This window comes from Nuphar pumila, chromosome 4, assembly GCF_984573655.1.
Source record: "Nuphar pumila chromosome 4, dmNupPumi1.hap1.1, whole genome shotgun sequence".
NCBI classification, from domain to species: Eukaryota; Viridiplantae; Streptophyta; class Magnoliopsida; order Nymphaeales; family Nymphaeaceae; genus Nuphar; species Nuphar pumila.
The window spans coordinates 127,375,073-127,391,276 of record NC_143252.1 but is presented as its reverse complement, the minus strand read 5'-3'; the positions used below and the strand labels follow the sequence as shown (position 1 = coordinate 127,391,276).

Sequence of the window (16,204 nt, the reverse complement as noted above, 5' to 3'; positions counted from 1 at the left end):
AAGTTTCGGCTCATTTGAACTCAAGCTTGGGTTGTGTTTGAGCTTATTATGGCTTGGAGTTTAACGAGCCAAGCTCAAGTTCAGCTCAGCTGGCTCATTAAGAAAAATTTTGATAAAGATAATAATTTTCAAACTTGCAAAGAATGCAATAAAATATAGATTTGAACCTGGGCTACCTTAAAACGGTGAAGCATTATATGACCATGCTAGAACACTTGTTTATGAAACAAAGTGAATAAATACGATACACATGCCAGTTTTTGGGCATGTTACTTTTGTCAACAGTCTCTAAATAATCTTATTGAACTTTAACAAACTAAAAAGTTTGAGTTTGATTTGTTTTGACATACCTAAGCTTCGGTTCATTGAGAAAATAGTAAGCTCAAAATGAACTCTTATCAAACTGACGCCAAGTAAATAATGAACTACTCAGCTCATTGAACACCTTTAACCACACATGAAGTTCAGTAGTGTTGGTCACAACCACCAAACAGGCATGTCAAATATGGAACTAAGATATCTTATTCCAAATAGCTTGACATGTTTGGCAAAATCTTATGCCAAACCAAAATACAGCATGTAAAAGGCAAAAAAGCAATAGGCAAAAATGTAGTATTTGATGTTTAACTGTGAAGAAATCTTACAAGTTCATCATCATCTTCTTCATCAGAATCAAACTCCTCTTCGTCTGCCTCCTGAATTGGCAAAATTTTAGATATATAAAGACATGGCACTAAGCAGAAAGAGAGGAAGTTAACAAGACATAAAAGTTACTTACATTGTTAAAGTACTTTAGAGGGTTCTGCCACAAATCCTCCTTGATTATCTCTGCCACCTGAAAAGCATAAGGGTACAGATTGTAAACCGCAACATCAACCTAATGGTACTAAGCAAAGATATTTTGGTTTCTTTAAGCAGATAGAGTTGTCATCCACTTTCATATAGGAACAAAGTACAAGGCATATTGGCATGATAGCCCTTAATAAAACTCACAACATAGATTCCATTATAAGCATCATTCTTGATGCACCAGTGGTTGTTTCTTAGATCAGCCAGAAACTAGTATTAAAGGTTAAAATTACCTCATCATGAATCCCATCTGTAATATCATCCATTTGTTGAGTTTCATTAAACCATGCAAAAAAGCTTCATCAACAAGAGAAACCCATAAATTAGAAAATATCTGGAAAGGAACAGTAGAGAAAACACAACACAAAAATTACAAGTCACAATCTAGATAGTTGTTGCTTTGGCATGTATTTCTACGGTGTAAGAATTCAACGTGAGTACCATTAAAATATCATTAAGGCAAATTCTCAGGAGAATATACAAAAGAAAATTCATAGGAAGCCAGCAAATTTTCCAAAAAAAAAAGAAAATTAACATGGAGCATATAACATCACTTTTCATAATCCTGAAAATTCATCTGGAAGTTAACATGCCAGCGCCCCAAAGAAAAAAACAGAAAGAAAGAGTTCATTGGACATAACATGTCAAACCAATTTTTCAGAGTTTGGATACTCGGCAAATTGACAGGGAGCTCTGCCCATTTGAACAAACAAACTCATGGACAGCTATGATTTAGTCATCCAGTAAAACCGGCTAAAGGGAGTGAATTCACCTAACTAACAAAGAAGTCATAAGCTTAACACACAAAGAAATTTTTTTAATTCCTACATCTTGTTCCCTTTTTCGTTTTTAGTAAGATCATGCATTTGTAAAGACAAGGTTGCCAGGTTGTTGTGTCATTAACCATGAACAACGGCACATAATGTATTTACTCTTTATTGGTTTTTCTCTTAAAACTAATTATTTATTACCATATTGTGCTTACATAACCTTTCTATGATTCATGAGTTAGTACAGTGTTGTAGACATAATTTCCAGCTGACTCACTATTTAGTATAGTTCTAATTTCGGTCCTGAAGCAAAATATCAATACGGATTGGTTTATCCTATGCATTACAACCAGGAGGCCCTGAACCCTCTGTTTCACAGGACCTAAAGATAAACCACTAGTAGAATTAACTCATGGAATCTGATGGTATCCATTTGTAACAACCTGTATAAAGTCACTGAAAGGTGAGCAGCATTCCTGAATTTAGTCTATTGGGTTATGATTGGGAGTTTTATTTGAGGATCATAACATATGGTGTAACGACCCCAATTCATATCTCTTGAAAATGCGGATTTTTTTTTTAAATCATTGTGAAAATCTTCTCAGAAACCCGTGGCCTTTGCAGTTTCACTCCCAATTGGATAAAACAATCAACCACAATAGAGCTTATAATTATCATTCATACCAAACCAAACCTTACCTTTATTAACATAATAAGTGATAAGTCTCGAGACAATTGCATAAATGAAAAATTCAGAGTGCAATAGCAACTAAATGAAACAAAAAAGAAATAAAAGAAAAGCCACATTGTCCATCTGTGAACTGTCTAGCAAATGCGTGACACCCGTAACTCCCTCAGAAGCCAATCGCTTCACTGATCACCTGCGGCTGCGAAAAATCATAAAACTAGGATGTCAGAATCAAAATCCTGAGCATAGGTACTTCTAGTGAAACAAGTGAGCTAAAGAACACATATAAGATTTCATACAATAGTTCAGAGGAATGCAATTATGTCAATTACATAATTCCATTAAGCATTCATGCAACAGGGAACATTTATTAAGCATGATAGAACATTAATCAACAACATGAATCACAATTTAAGTAAGAATGACATTTAACATGTATTAGAAATTAAACATCATGCATCCACCAACATGTTACAATTAAGAGAACAGGTAAAATATGCATGTTCTAATGCATAGCAGGAATATGCGTGATTTATGTGCAATGCATGAACACTTTATTATTTTTCCTTAAAGTTTTTTTTTCATATGCATGCCTTATTAAAGGCATACAATTTAAGTTCCTCTTTGTAATTACCGTTGTCCGCGGATATACCAAACGGGTAAAATTTTCCGAGGTCAAGTAGGGTTCCCAGGGTAACTTAGCATACAAGTTGTATTTTATTACTGGGTTCCAAATTTATCCCTCGATCAAATCACTTTCAAAACATTAGACCACATCTAATGTCGGGACACCAGTAACCCTTCACGCCCACAAGTGTTACTTTCTTGGTATACCAAAACAACAGTTGTAGCGAACTCACTATCCCCAGGTAAAGTAGCGGACTCTCCTTAAAACCGTGGTAAGGAGAAAAAACCTCAATATCGGGTTCAGGGGTAATAAGTAAAGCACACGAAGTTTTTTGTATTCTCGCAATCCCCCAAAACCGAATCTCTAAGATGCCCATTCTTTCGATGGGAGATCTCAGATCGTATATTACATTGTTCTTATTCATTATCATTTTATTAAAAGCCAATTATTAAGTTATGCAATTTATCATGCAAAAGAAAGGTAAAAACTCGCATCTAGCCCTGCAAGAGTGATCACGGGACCACCGCTCGCGGAAAAGCATAGAACAGTGTAAACCCAATGCAATAAAAATAAATATGATTTTTGCAATGCATTTAAAAGTAAAGAAGGAGCACCCACTGCTCGAGGCCCACCGGGCCCACGATGATTCATTACGATCATCGGTGCACCCTAAGCAAAACCCATATCAACATGCCATAATTTACATGCTTTCTAAATGCACAGTCATGAATGCAGTTTTCAGCTATGTGTATGACCCAGAGATATTTAGAAGCATGTTCACATTCAATTCATGTAATAGTAACAAGTGCACGTTTTCATGTAATGCATGTATTAAATTTAGTGGCATGTTTTCATTTATTATGCATAATATGTCAAATACATATTTTCATTTAATGCATTAACTAATGTCGAAATGCATGTTTTGAGTAAATTATGTACGTAATTAGTAAAAAGGCATCTATATAATTTTTTTAGTATATGTGCCTATCAATACATTGTTCCACCTTAGCATAACCATAAGGTACCTCAAGCACACTCACTCTTAATGAGTTCTCACTGAAATGAACATTAGTGCACACACAGCACAATGCATGAGAAAATTTTGTAAAAGAATACTTAATCACATGTAGACATATATATGTATTTTTTTTTCTTTTTTTTATATGATCCAGCACCCAGCCGACTGGCAATCGGCTAGGGCTCGGCTCTAGCACAACAGACCCAGTCGGCTAGGGTCGGTTGCCCCTACAACTTACCTGTGCGCCGACTGACCCATTTAGTTGGGTCTGTCACACCACCACACCCGACCCAGTCAGCTGGGTCGGTAATCCCAGCCCAACCGAACCAGTCGACTGGGGCTGAATGACCAAGGCTCAACCGACGTCAGGTCGGCTGGGCCCAATAGTCTAACTCAGAGTTACCGGAAGCGCCTAGGGTAATGGGGAAGCGCACTTCCCCGATACGCGCTTCAGAAGCGCGAAACGTCGCGCTTCCAAAATGCGTGGGGAAGTGTCCCCCTTTTTTGGGAAGCATGCTTCCCTTTTATGGGAAGTGTGTTTCCCTTTTATGGGAAACATGTTTCCCACGCACTTCCCCCATACTTCCCCCTCGCTTCTCCATTTTTTCATTTTTTCATTTTTTCGCTTCCCCTTCGCTTCTGGTTCGCTTCCTAGGTTGCTTTCGAGACGGTTCGTAATTTTCTTCTAAGTAGTCCCACGCTTCCCCGCTTCCTACATTTTTTAAAGTGCCTTGCTTCCCACTCCCGCTTCCTATATCGCTTTCCGCTCCCGCTTCCTCAACTGGCAACTCTGGTCTAACTGATTATTTTGTATTTGTTTTTGTTTTTTTAAGGTGTTTGCCCAAGCGAGCCCTCTCGGCTGGGCCCTTTGTGCACAGCAGGCCTGGCAGGCCGTGCCAGGCCAGCTGAACGTAGCAGGCCTATCAAGGCACTGCCAGGTCAGGCCAGACCTGGCCAGCCGGGCCCAACTCGGTTGGCACAGTGGCCCGACTGCAAAACCCCTCCCTGAATATTTATATATATAAAGAAAAATTGATGGCTAAACATGTGTGTACCTATAACATACAAATTTCAGGAGAAAATAGATGCACGTACAAATTTTTTTTCAATCCAGTTATGCATGCAGATTCGCAAAATGAGGTATGTATATCCACATCCAGGAATACGAATACTTTAATATCTGCACAGATTCGTAAACTAATATGCATGCTTATGCAGATTCATATGACGATTTTTCAGGAGACAATAATCCACCAAGGGATATATATCTATCTCATGAACAACATCCAATATCCATTATTTATTGGCATGCTTATGTAGACTATTATGAAACCATACGGCTTACACAAATTTTCTTATTCTTAACAATTACATATGTATCCAATTATCAGATGTATATTATGCAAATCGAATTCACTATGAAACAAAAGTTAAAAAGCCCACTTTAACAAAAAATAAAATTCTGTTTTTGTATAGAAAACCCACACACACATTTTTTTTTTGAAAAGAACCGAAAACACCCATATAAAGGAGGATCTACAGATCCCCATCCATGTATACTTGAGTGAACCCGTAGATTCACTCTTTAACCATGGATTTACGCCAACTATTACACGAAATCGAACCGGCATTCGATTTCTCACCTATATTCCAAAAGAAAAGACCCGTCGTACCTTTGATAAAAATCAAAAAATAGAGAAGAATGATGGGAAGAACTCTCTCTCTCTCTCTCTCTCTCTCTCTCTCTCTCTCTCTCTCTCTCTCTCTCTCTCTCTCTGAAGTAATGGGTGGGAGAGGGGATGACCCCCCCCCCCTTTTTTTCCAGCTCTCTCTCTCTAAGAGTTCCCAAAAAGTGGAACTCTCTCCCTCTTTTGTTTCCTAATTTTTTTGAAACTCTACCAAATATTGACTTTTCCACATGGTAGTTTGTTTAACTCTCCCAACCCTTCTAAAACTCTCTTTAAGTAAGTGCAAGGGCTCTTTTAAGGAGTCTCGCTCAGTCCTAAACCAAAATTCGGAATTAATATTAATTAATAATTAATAATTAATTAAAAATTATCTAAAGATACCCAAAAATAACCAAATTAACCCAGAAGGCTCCCTAACCTTATTTAAACCCAAAATAAAGCTTGATATTCAATTTAAAGCTAAAAAAACGTCGGGCCTAGAGTTGGATCTGAATCCAAGATCCAAACCCATAGCCAAAAAAATATTGGAGTAAGAACTCGATCAAATCTAGATTTAAGTAGGACCTACATAAGATCCAAATCCATAATAATTTGAATCTTATGCATTGGATCCAATCCGATCCAACACCAGATCCGTTTCGACAAACTGCTCAATTTTCAAAAAAAAAAGTGATTTCCGGGCAAACCAGAACTCTAAATCAGGAAAACAAGATATTGTTGTGCTCAAAATTTTGATACGCATCCAATGATATATTACATGCATATAAAATTCTGAATTTCACCTGAAAATAACCTGAATTTCGCTTGAATTTAAAGGTCGAAATTAAAATTCTTTCTCACGCTTCGTTTGGCTCTCCTCGACCTTGTCGATGAGACCCAGGACAAGCCTAGACTCAAAGACTTCAGTCTAAAAATCGAGCCTCAAACGATTTTTCTCCCATTCTTAGCCTATTTTTCGTCAAAATTATAAAATGACTAAGTACCAAAATACATGATATTACATCCCTACCCCCTTTAAAAGAATTTCGTCCTCGAAATTATAACATACCGAATAAATGTGAGTAGTGTTGACGCATATCTGCCTCAGGTTCCCAAGTGCACTCATCCAAACTGTGATGTAGTCAGCGCACTTTCACGAACGGAATCGTCCTACTCTACAGCGTCTTCTCTTGACGATCCACAATCTCAACAGGTTTTTCCTCTGTAGTCAAGTCAGGCTATACCTCGATTGCCTAATATTAAATCACATGTGAGGGGTCAGGCACATACTTCCTCAACATCGAGACGTGGAACACATCGTGGATATGAAAAACTGAGGAAGTTCTACTCGATAAGCGGTTTCCCCGACTCTTCCAAGAATCTCAAAGGGTCTGACATTTCGAGGACTCAGCTTCCCCTTCTTTCCGAACATGAAGACACTTTTCGTAGGCGAGATCCAAACAAACACGTGGTCGCCAACCTCAAAACTGAGCTCTCTGCGCCGCTGATCGGCATAACTCTTCTGCCTGCTCTGCGCTACAATCAACCTCTGCCGGATCAAACGCACATGGTCCGCATAATGTTGGATGATCTCTGGAGACTCCACTGCTCACTCCAACCTCATCTCAGCATACAGGGGATCTACATGGTCGGTCGTACAAAGCTTCATACGGGGTCATGCCAATACTGGCATGAAAGTTGTTATTGTATGAAAACTCTATAAGCTTCACATGTTTGTCCCAATCGCCTGCCCAATCCAAAGCACACGCTCTCAACATATCCTTGAGCGTCTAGATTGTACGCTCTGTCTGCCCATCCGTCTATGGGTGGAACACAATACTAAACTTCAACGTAGTACCTAAAGCCGTTTGAAGCTGACGCCAGAATCGAGACGTAAAACGCGGATCCCGATCTGACACTATCGAACGTGGTAGCCCATGAAGTCTAACAATCTCATCCACGTAGAGATCGGCCAAGCTCTACAAGCTCTGACTGATTCTGATCGAAAGAAAATAGGCACTCTTCGTCAAACGATCCACTATCACCTAAATGGCATCTCGTTGTCGTTGTCCATCGAGATATTGTTCCACTTCCACTCTGGAATCTCGAGTGGCTGCAGAAGTCCATCAGGTCTCTGGTGTTCAATCTTCACCTGTTGACAGGTGAGACACCAAGATACGAACTCCGCGATGTCTCACTTCATCCCATTCCACCAGTAAGTCCTTTGAAGATCTTTAAACATCTTGGTGGAACCAGGGTGAACGAAATAACTAGACTTGTGAGCTTCACTCATCAGCTCCTCCCGCAACTCCTTTGGAACCCACCATCTGTCTTCGAACATGATGGTTCCGTCCTCGCGGTGAAACTGTGCCTCTGGCTTTTGGACACTCTCACATAACTTCTCAAAATCTGGATCGGCTGATTGAAGCTCCTCGATTCGATCTATGATCTCTGGTCGTGCCTGCATCCCCGCACAAAAGATGCGTCCGGAGTCATCCGCAAAAAGTTGTCATCTAACGAACTCCTCGACCAGATCCCAACTGCGTCCAATCATGCTAGCTGATGTGATCGACACCTTTCTACTAAGCGCATCTGCCATCACATTCACCTTACCAGGATGGTAAGTGATAGATAAGTCGTAGTCCTTCAGGAACTCTAACCACCTATGCAGCCTTAAATTTAAATCACGCTGCGTGAATATGTACTTGAGACTCTTGTGATCGGACATAACCTCAAATTGTTCCGCATAAAGGTAGTGGCGCCAAATCTTCAATGTGAATACCACTCCCGCAAACTCCAAGTCATGTGTGAGGTAATTCTTCTCATGCACCTTCAGTTGCCGAGAAGCATACGCTATGACATTTTCGTGTTGCATGAGGACACAACCCAATCTAGTTCCCGAAGCATCATTGTATACAATGAAACCACCCGTCCCAGAAGGCAACGTCAAAATGGGTGTCGTGGTCAACCTTTTCTTCAGCTCCTGAAAACTGTCCTCACATCGAGGTGACCACTCAAACTTTACTCCTTTCTGCAACAATCGAGTCATAGGGGCAGCTATACGCGAGAAGTCTTGAATGAATCGACGGTAGTAGCCCGCCAATCCCAAGAAACTCCTGATGTCAGTCACCGTCTTCGGTTGCTCCCATGACAAAACGGCCTCTACCTTGGCTGGATCAACCTCCACGCCCTTCTCGGATATCACGTGACCGAGAAACATCACCTATCAATCTAGAACTCGTACTTTGAGAACTTAGCATAGAGTTGATGTTTTCTCAGTGTTTGTAATATGATCTATAGATGCTCTCAGTGCTCTTCCACACTCTCCGAGTAGATAAGAATGTCATCGATGAACACGATGACAAACGAATTCAGCCATAAATTGAAAACCTGATTCATCAGGTCTATAAACATTGCAGGGGCATTGGTGAGTCCAAAGGACATCACCAGAAACTCATAATGCTCATATCTGGACCTGAATGTTGTCTTCGGAATATCCTTCGTCTTGATTCTCAACTAATGGTACCCAGAACGAAGGTTGATTTTCGAAAACACCTTTGCCTTCCTCAGCTAATCGAACAAATCATCGATCCTAGACAATGGGTATTTGTTCTTCACCGTCACTTGGTTTAGCATACGGTAGTCGATACAAAGTCGCATTGAACCATCTTGCTTCTTGACAAAGAGTACCGGTGCACCCCAAAAGGATACACTCGGCCTGATAAAACCTTTGTCAAGAAGCTCCTGCAATTTCTTCTCCAGCTTCACGAGCTCAGCAAGTGCCATGTGATACGGAGCTCAAGAAACTGGTGTCGTACCAGGCACTAACTCGATCAAGAACTCAAACTCTCAATATGGTGGCAAACCCGGCAAATCCTCGGGAAAGACATCCGAAAACTCACGGACAACATCTAATTGCTCCAAGGGTGCTGCCTGGTTGTCTTGTGCGGACACACTGGCCAAGAACCCCATGTAACCCTACTTATGGTACTTGGAGATCTTCAATGCGGAAACAATCTTCACCTCGTTTGTCGTTCTGGTCTAATGGAAAGACAACGCGGACAAATCGGAACACTCCAAGATAACTTTCTTGCCCCGACATTGGAGGGTAGCATTATGTCTGGACAACCAGTCCATACCCAGAATGACATCATAAAATATCATATCTAGTATAATAAAGTCGGCAGACATGTAACGACCCCAACTCATCCCCTTTAAAAATGCGGAATTTTTTTTTTTTTTTAAACAGTGCGGAAAACTTCCCAGAGACCCGGGGTCCTCACAGTTCTAATTCCACTAGATAGCCACAAACCACAAAAGAACTTGCAATTAACATCCATAAACTAACAATTACCTTTATTCATGAATTAACAACTAATCTCAAAAATAAAGTGTCTGACTCAAGTAACTACTGATGACAATAAGCAAAATAACAAGAATACTAGACTGAAAAACCCAAAACAAAGAGCCACTCTGTCCACAAAGAAGACTGTCAAAACTCGTTGTGACTCTCGCGCCCTCGCAGTAGCTGTCGACTTCACTGATCACCTGTTCCTGCGAAAAATCAATGAAATAGGGTGTCAGAATCGAAATCCTGAGCACAGCTACTCCTTAATGAAACAAGTGAGGTAAAGAGTGAAGATGAGATATCATGCAACAATTAATGGAAATACATACAAGACAGTTTATAGCAATTGAGAATTTATTCATGCAACAATCATAATTGCTAAGCATGCAAAGACAGTAAAGCAGTAGCATCTACTAAAGTTTCAGCATGCAACAAGAATTTAACATTCAACACCTATCCTCATGTGCTGAGTAAGGAAATCATCAAAGTATGCATGATCTAATGCATAACAGGAAAAATGCATGTCTTTTATGCAATGCATGAATCATTTTATTATCTTTCAATAAGTCTTTTGTTTCCTTATGCATGGCCTATTAAATGCATACAACTTTAAGTTTCTCTTTTTAATTACCGTTGCCCGCGGATACACCAAACGGGTACAAACCTCGAGGTTAAGTTAGGTTCCCAGGGTAGCTTAGCACACAATTTGTATTTTATTACTGGGTTCCAACTTAACCCTCGACCGAATCACCTTCGGAACATTAGACCTCCACATCTAATGTCGGGGACACAAGGGACACCCCACGCCCACAAGTGCCACTTCCTTGGTACAAAAAACAACAGTTGTGTCAAACACACCACTCCCGGGTAAAGTGGCGGACTCTCCCTAAAACCGTGGCCAGGAAAAGGAACCTCAATATCGGGTTCAGGGGACAAAAATTAGCACACGGAGTTTTGTATCCTCACAGTCTTCCCAAGACCGGATTTCTAAGATCCCCACTCTCCAGATGAGTGATCCCAGAAGGTTTATTACACTGTGCTTTATTATTACTTTTTATTAAGATTTAATTTCTTAAGTTTTGTAACATCATATGCAAAAAGAAAGACAAAAGCTCGCATCTACCTCGCGAGATCCATCACAGGACTCCGGCCTGTGGAAAACATATAGAACAGTGCAATAAAGCTGAAATATTTATGAAGCATGATCTTTGAAATGCATTGAAATGAGTAAGGGAAAATATTCCCACAGCTCGGGTTTACCAAACCCTCGATGATTCATTTTAATCACCGGAACACTAATACAGGGATCACAAATTCAATACCATCTTTAATTTCTAAGACATCAGAATTAAACCATGGATGAATTATCATTGCATTCTAACCATTCAAATTAAAATAAGAATGCCTAACAGCATGATAAATCTGATGCCAATTCATTTAAACAATATCAATATTTTCCAACCATTCAAATTAAAATAAGAATGCCTAACAGCATGATAAATCTGATGCCAATTCATTTAAACAATATCAATATTTTCCAACCATTCAAATTAAAATAAGAATGCCTAACAGCATGATAAATCTGATGCCAATACATTTAAACAATATCAATTTATTCCCACCCATTCAAATTAAAATAAAAATGCCTAACAACATGATAAATCTAAATGTTTTTCCATAAAATTTCATATCGATATATGAAAACACAAAATGGGTCAACAAGGATGGATCAGAAGCTAGGAAAATACTTATATTCATAATGGAAGATTAGGATGGATCACAAAGAGAGTTGACTTGATTTAAGTTGAAAGAGGAACATACACTGTATGTATCACAGATACGTACATGCATCATAGTGATATATTCATGTATTAAAAATACAAATTGAGACTTGTTATTGCTAAAAAAAAACAGGCAAGATTAAACATGATGTGTGTAGAAAAACAAATCAGCCCAGAAGGCTTGTAACTTCAATCTCATCCTTCTCTTACTGTCCATATCTTAATCCAACAGCTTAAGCATCTTTTTTTTTTTTTTTTTGTAAAGATGAAACACCCAGCCCAACCCAGCCGACAATGTGCACAGGCCCAGTTTGGGTCTGTGTATGCTGTCAAAAAGAACAGCATACCTGCTACAAGAAAATTGATTTTTTTTTTTTTATAAATGTTTTTGTTGCAACTCTGCCCAGCCCAGCCGACCTTGATGGCTGGGCTTAACAGCATATACACAGGCCCAGTGTGGGCCTGTGTATGCTGTCAACAAGAACAGCATAAAAGAAATTTTATTTACGCACACTACCTGTTAAAAATATCATGTGTAATTTTTTTTATTTTTTTTAAAGGGGAAGAACACCCAGCCCAGCCGACCCTGTGGGCTGGGTCCAAAAGCATACACACAGGTCCAGTTTGGACCTGTGTAAGCTGTCAAAGGTGACAGCAACCCCCCCCCACAAAAACTGGATATATTTTTTTTTTGTGAGAGCACACACCTGCCCCAGCCCAGCCGACCTTGTTGGCTGGGCTTAGCAGCATATACACAGGCCCAGTGTGGGCCTGTGTATGCTGTCAGCAAACAGCATAACTTACCTTGCACAAACTGAAATTTCTTTTTTTTTTAAAGATACCCAAACCAACCGACTGCATACCTGGGCCCCAAATCATGCAGGAAAAGTTTTAAATCTGTCTTTTTTCTTCAATACAACCATAGCACAGAAGGTGCAAGAGATTGACAGTGGAACTATTCTCCAAGATTTTCCATCGACTGCTGCATGAAAATCAAACCTCCACCGATGCCCCATTTGAATCAAAAAGAGGTACCCGTACCTTTTTCACGGTGGTTTTCCGGTGGCTGGAGGCTGCTGTCGCGAAGAAGGGAGTGTGGATGCTGCTTGCCGCGACCTTCAATGGCAGCCGGTAGCCCACGCTGCCTGACGATGGTGTTTTTCCCTCCGGCGTGCGCACACCGAGCGAGAGAGAGATGGGGAAAGATGGGGAAGAGAGAGCCCGAGTGAAGAGGGCATAACCCCCTCTTCACCCCCCTTTTATCGACCCCAGGCCCCCTCCTTCCTCGCCGAGATGGGAGGGGGAGGTCGATTACGCCTTGCGTAACACCCCCTTTCCCCCCCTTTCCTAACCTGTTAGGGTTTATCGGGCAACCCTTATCGGGTTGCCCTTTCTGTTTTAAAAAGGCTATTAGTTGGGGTGGGGCTCGGGTCCGAACCCGGGACCCGCAACCCAGCCCCAAAACGAAATGGGTCCACAAGTGGATCCAAATGGATCCACTGTGGATCCTCGAATTAAATTAAAAATTTTAAATTAGAAAATTTTTCATTTATTTATTATTGCCCTTTAAATCAAGATTTCAAATAATCAATCCTAATTACCCCCCCCTTTATGGGTCCTAGATCCTTAATGTGGATCTAGGCCCAAATTGAAAAAAAAATTGAAATATTTTAAATTAGGAAATCTCGGGTTTTACAAGACAACTCATGCCCCTCGATCATAATGCAAATTGTCGAAAAATACTTTCCGCACAAAGAGGATGCACCCATAGGTGACATCACATTAAGAGCCTTTTCAAGGCTGAAAGGAACCAATTCGAGCAATTTTGTAAACGAAGCATAAATAAAACTATGGGTCGAGCCCAAATCAAACATCGCACGCGCAAAATGATCGGCGACTAAGAAGATACCTTCAATTAGGTCAGTCTGATCCAGGGTTACCGAAAGCGCCTAGCTAAAAGGGGAAGCGCGCTTCCACGAAGCGCGCTTCGGAAGCGCGAAACGTCGCACTTCCGAAGCGTGGGGGGAAGCGTCCCCCTTTTTTGGGAAGCACGCTTCCCTTTAATGGGGGACGTGTTTCCTTTTAATGGGGGACGCGCTTCCCTTTAATGGGAAGTGCGCTTCCCATCACGCTTCCCCCTCGCTTCCAACACGCTTCCCCTCGCTTCTCCTGTTTTTTTTTTTCCAATTTTTTGTATTTTTTTATTTATTTTTTTTAATTTTTTTCGCTTCCCTCTCGCTTCCGAGACGCTTCCTAGGTCGCTTCCGAGACGCTTCCTAGGTCGCTTTCGAGACACTTCCCGAATCGGTCCTAAGTGGTCCCACGCTTCCCCGCTTCCTAAAATTTTGAAAGTGCCTCGCTTCCCGCTCTCGCTTCCCGTATCGCTTCCCGCTCCCGCTTCCTCAACTGGCAACCATGGTTTGATCGCCCTGAGTAGCTACTGTAGCCGCGTAGACTCGCCCATTGGTCATGTGCTGACTTTGTTGCTGCTAAGGCCTCTGTTGTTGTTGCGGTGGTTGTTGTTGTTGTTGTCCTCCTTAAGCCGCTGGCTTGTTCGAACAGAATGGAGTGATGTGCCCTAGTTGTTGGTACTGATAGCAGACCCACTTGAACATCGGGCAAAAGCCTAGTGGATGGCTCTTGCCGCACTTGCGACACACTGGCGGGGCCTTTCTCTACTGCCTCAGCTGCTAGGGTCGACCTTGTTGTTGCCCTTCACGGGTCAGCTGCTTCTTACTACCTTGCACCTTTTCGCCTGTAGGTGGGTTCTTTCTCGTCCCGCCCAAAGAACCACCTTCATTGCCACCTCCCTTCTGAAATGTGGTTCTGGACCTCTCTCAGGACTATGACAGACTTTATCGCATCAGCTAGAGTAGTAGGTCGGCTCATCAGCACACGAGTCCGTAGTCCGTCCTTCAACCCGCGTACATACTTGATCGCCCTCGCCTTCTCATTCTTGAAGAGATTCGGGCAGTACCTTTTGAGAGTCTGAAATCTAGTGGTGTAGTCCACCAGACTCATGTTCCCTTGAGTTAAGTCGAGGAACTTCTGTTGCATCTGCTCCTCGGCGTAGGAAGGAAAGTATGCGTCCAGAAACTCCTCTTTGAACACCTCCAAGGGAATCGCGTCTATGTCGGCGAACTTCACAGGGTGTCTCACCACTTTTTGGCATTGCCCTTCAGACGGTACGTGCCAAACGGTGTCTTCCTATCCTCGGGGACAGATAGGACGTCGAACGCCCGCTCCATCTCCTCGGCCCAGCTCTTTGCTGCCTCTAGGACGGCCTTGCCTGCAAAAATCGACGGGTCCAATTTTAGGAACCTCTAGAAGGAAACACAGCCTGCGTTCAAAACAACTTCAACAGAAGGGTCACGCGCAGCTGCCTATGCAGCCTGCACCGCCTGTCTCTCGATCAGGGTGTGGATGGCATCCATCATGAAATCCCTCTGCTCCTGCCAATTCGCGGGAGCACCAGTGGAAGACGAAGCACCTCGGCCTGCATACAACATCTACAACACACATATTTTTCACAAAAATTTAGACCATTATCAATCTTACCCCCTTGGGGTTGATCCCGAACAATAATCTTTCATACAAATACATTAAAACTCTTAATGCACACTATAAGAGAATTGCCCATGAATACAAACAAACATAAGATGTTCAATGCTTAAATAAGAGTACTAAATAGCCTTACCAGTGAAAGAGACTGCTCTAAAGTACGAGGCACGACTTGCTGATACTTCAGGACAGGGCTCACTTACCAAAATAAAAATTTTGGATGCTAAAAAGATGATAAATATATAAGATTTTGTGGTGGCTCTGATACCAAACCTGTAAAGACCCCAACTCATACCCCTTGAAAATGCATATTTTTTTTAAACCATTGCGGAAATCTTCTAAAAACCTTGGGTCTTTACAGTTACACTCCCAATTGAATAAAACAACCAACCACAATAGAGCTTACAATTATCATCCATACCAAACCAAACATTTATTTAAATAATAAGTGATAAGTCTCGAGACAATTACATAAATAAAAAATTCATAGTGCAATAACAAATAAATGAAACAAAAAGGAAATAAAAGAAGAGTGGCGTTGTCCATCTGTGAACTGTCTAGCAAATGCGTGACACCCGTAACTCCCTCAGAAGCCAATCGCTTCACTGATCACCTGCGGCTGCGAAAAATCATAAAACTAGGATGTCAGAATCAAAATCCTGAGCATAGGTACTTCTAGTGAAACAAGTGAGCTAAAGAACACATATAAGATTTCATACAATAGTTCAGAGGAATGCAATTATGTCAATTACATAATTCCATTAAGCATTCATGCAACAGGGAACATTTATTAAGCATGATAGAACATTAATCAACAACATGAATCACAATTTAAGTAAGAATGACATTTAACATGTATTAGAAATTAAACATCATGCATCCACCAACATGTTA

At 41.0% G+C, this 16,204-nt stretch overlaps 1 protein-coding gene across 6 annotated transcripts in view; it reads right to left on the bottom strand.

The window, feature by feature from the left end:
• LOC149840983 (NAP1-related protein 2-like) overlaps positions 1-16,204 on the bottom strand; it is a 70,708-nt gene that overhangs the window by 28,419 nt on the left and 26,085 nt on the right. For all 6 annotated transcript variants that reach the window (XM_090003518.1, XM_090003519.1, XM_090003517.1 and 3 more), the window contains 3 exons: positions 1,083-1,146; positions 779-835; positions 645-695 (listed from right to left, as the gene is read on the bottom strand). In XM_090003518.1, coding sequence (XP_089859644.1) covers positions 645-695; positions 779-835; positions 1,083-1,146 — 172 coding nt within the window. The remainder of the gene's footprint in view (positions 1-644; positions 696-778; positions 836-1,082; positions 1,147-16,204) is intronic.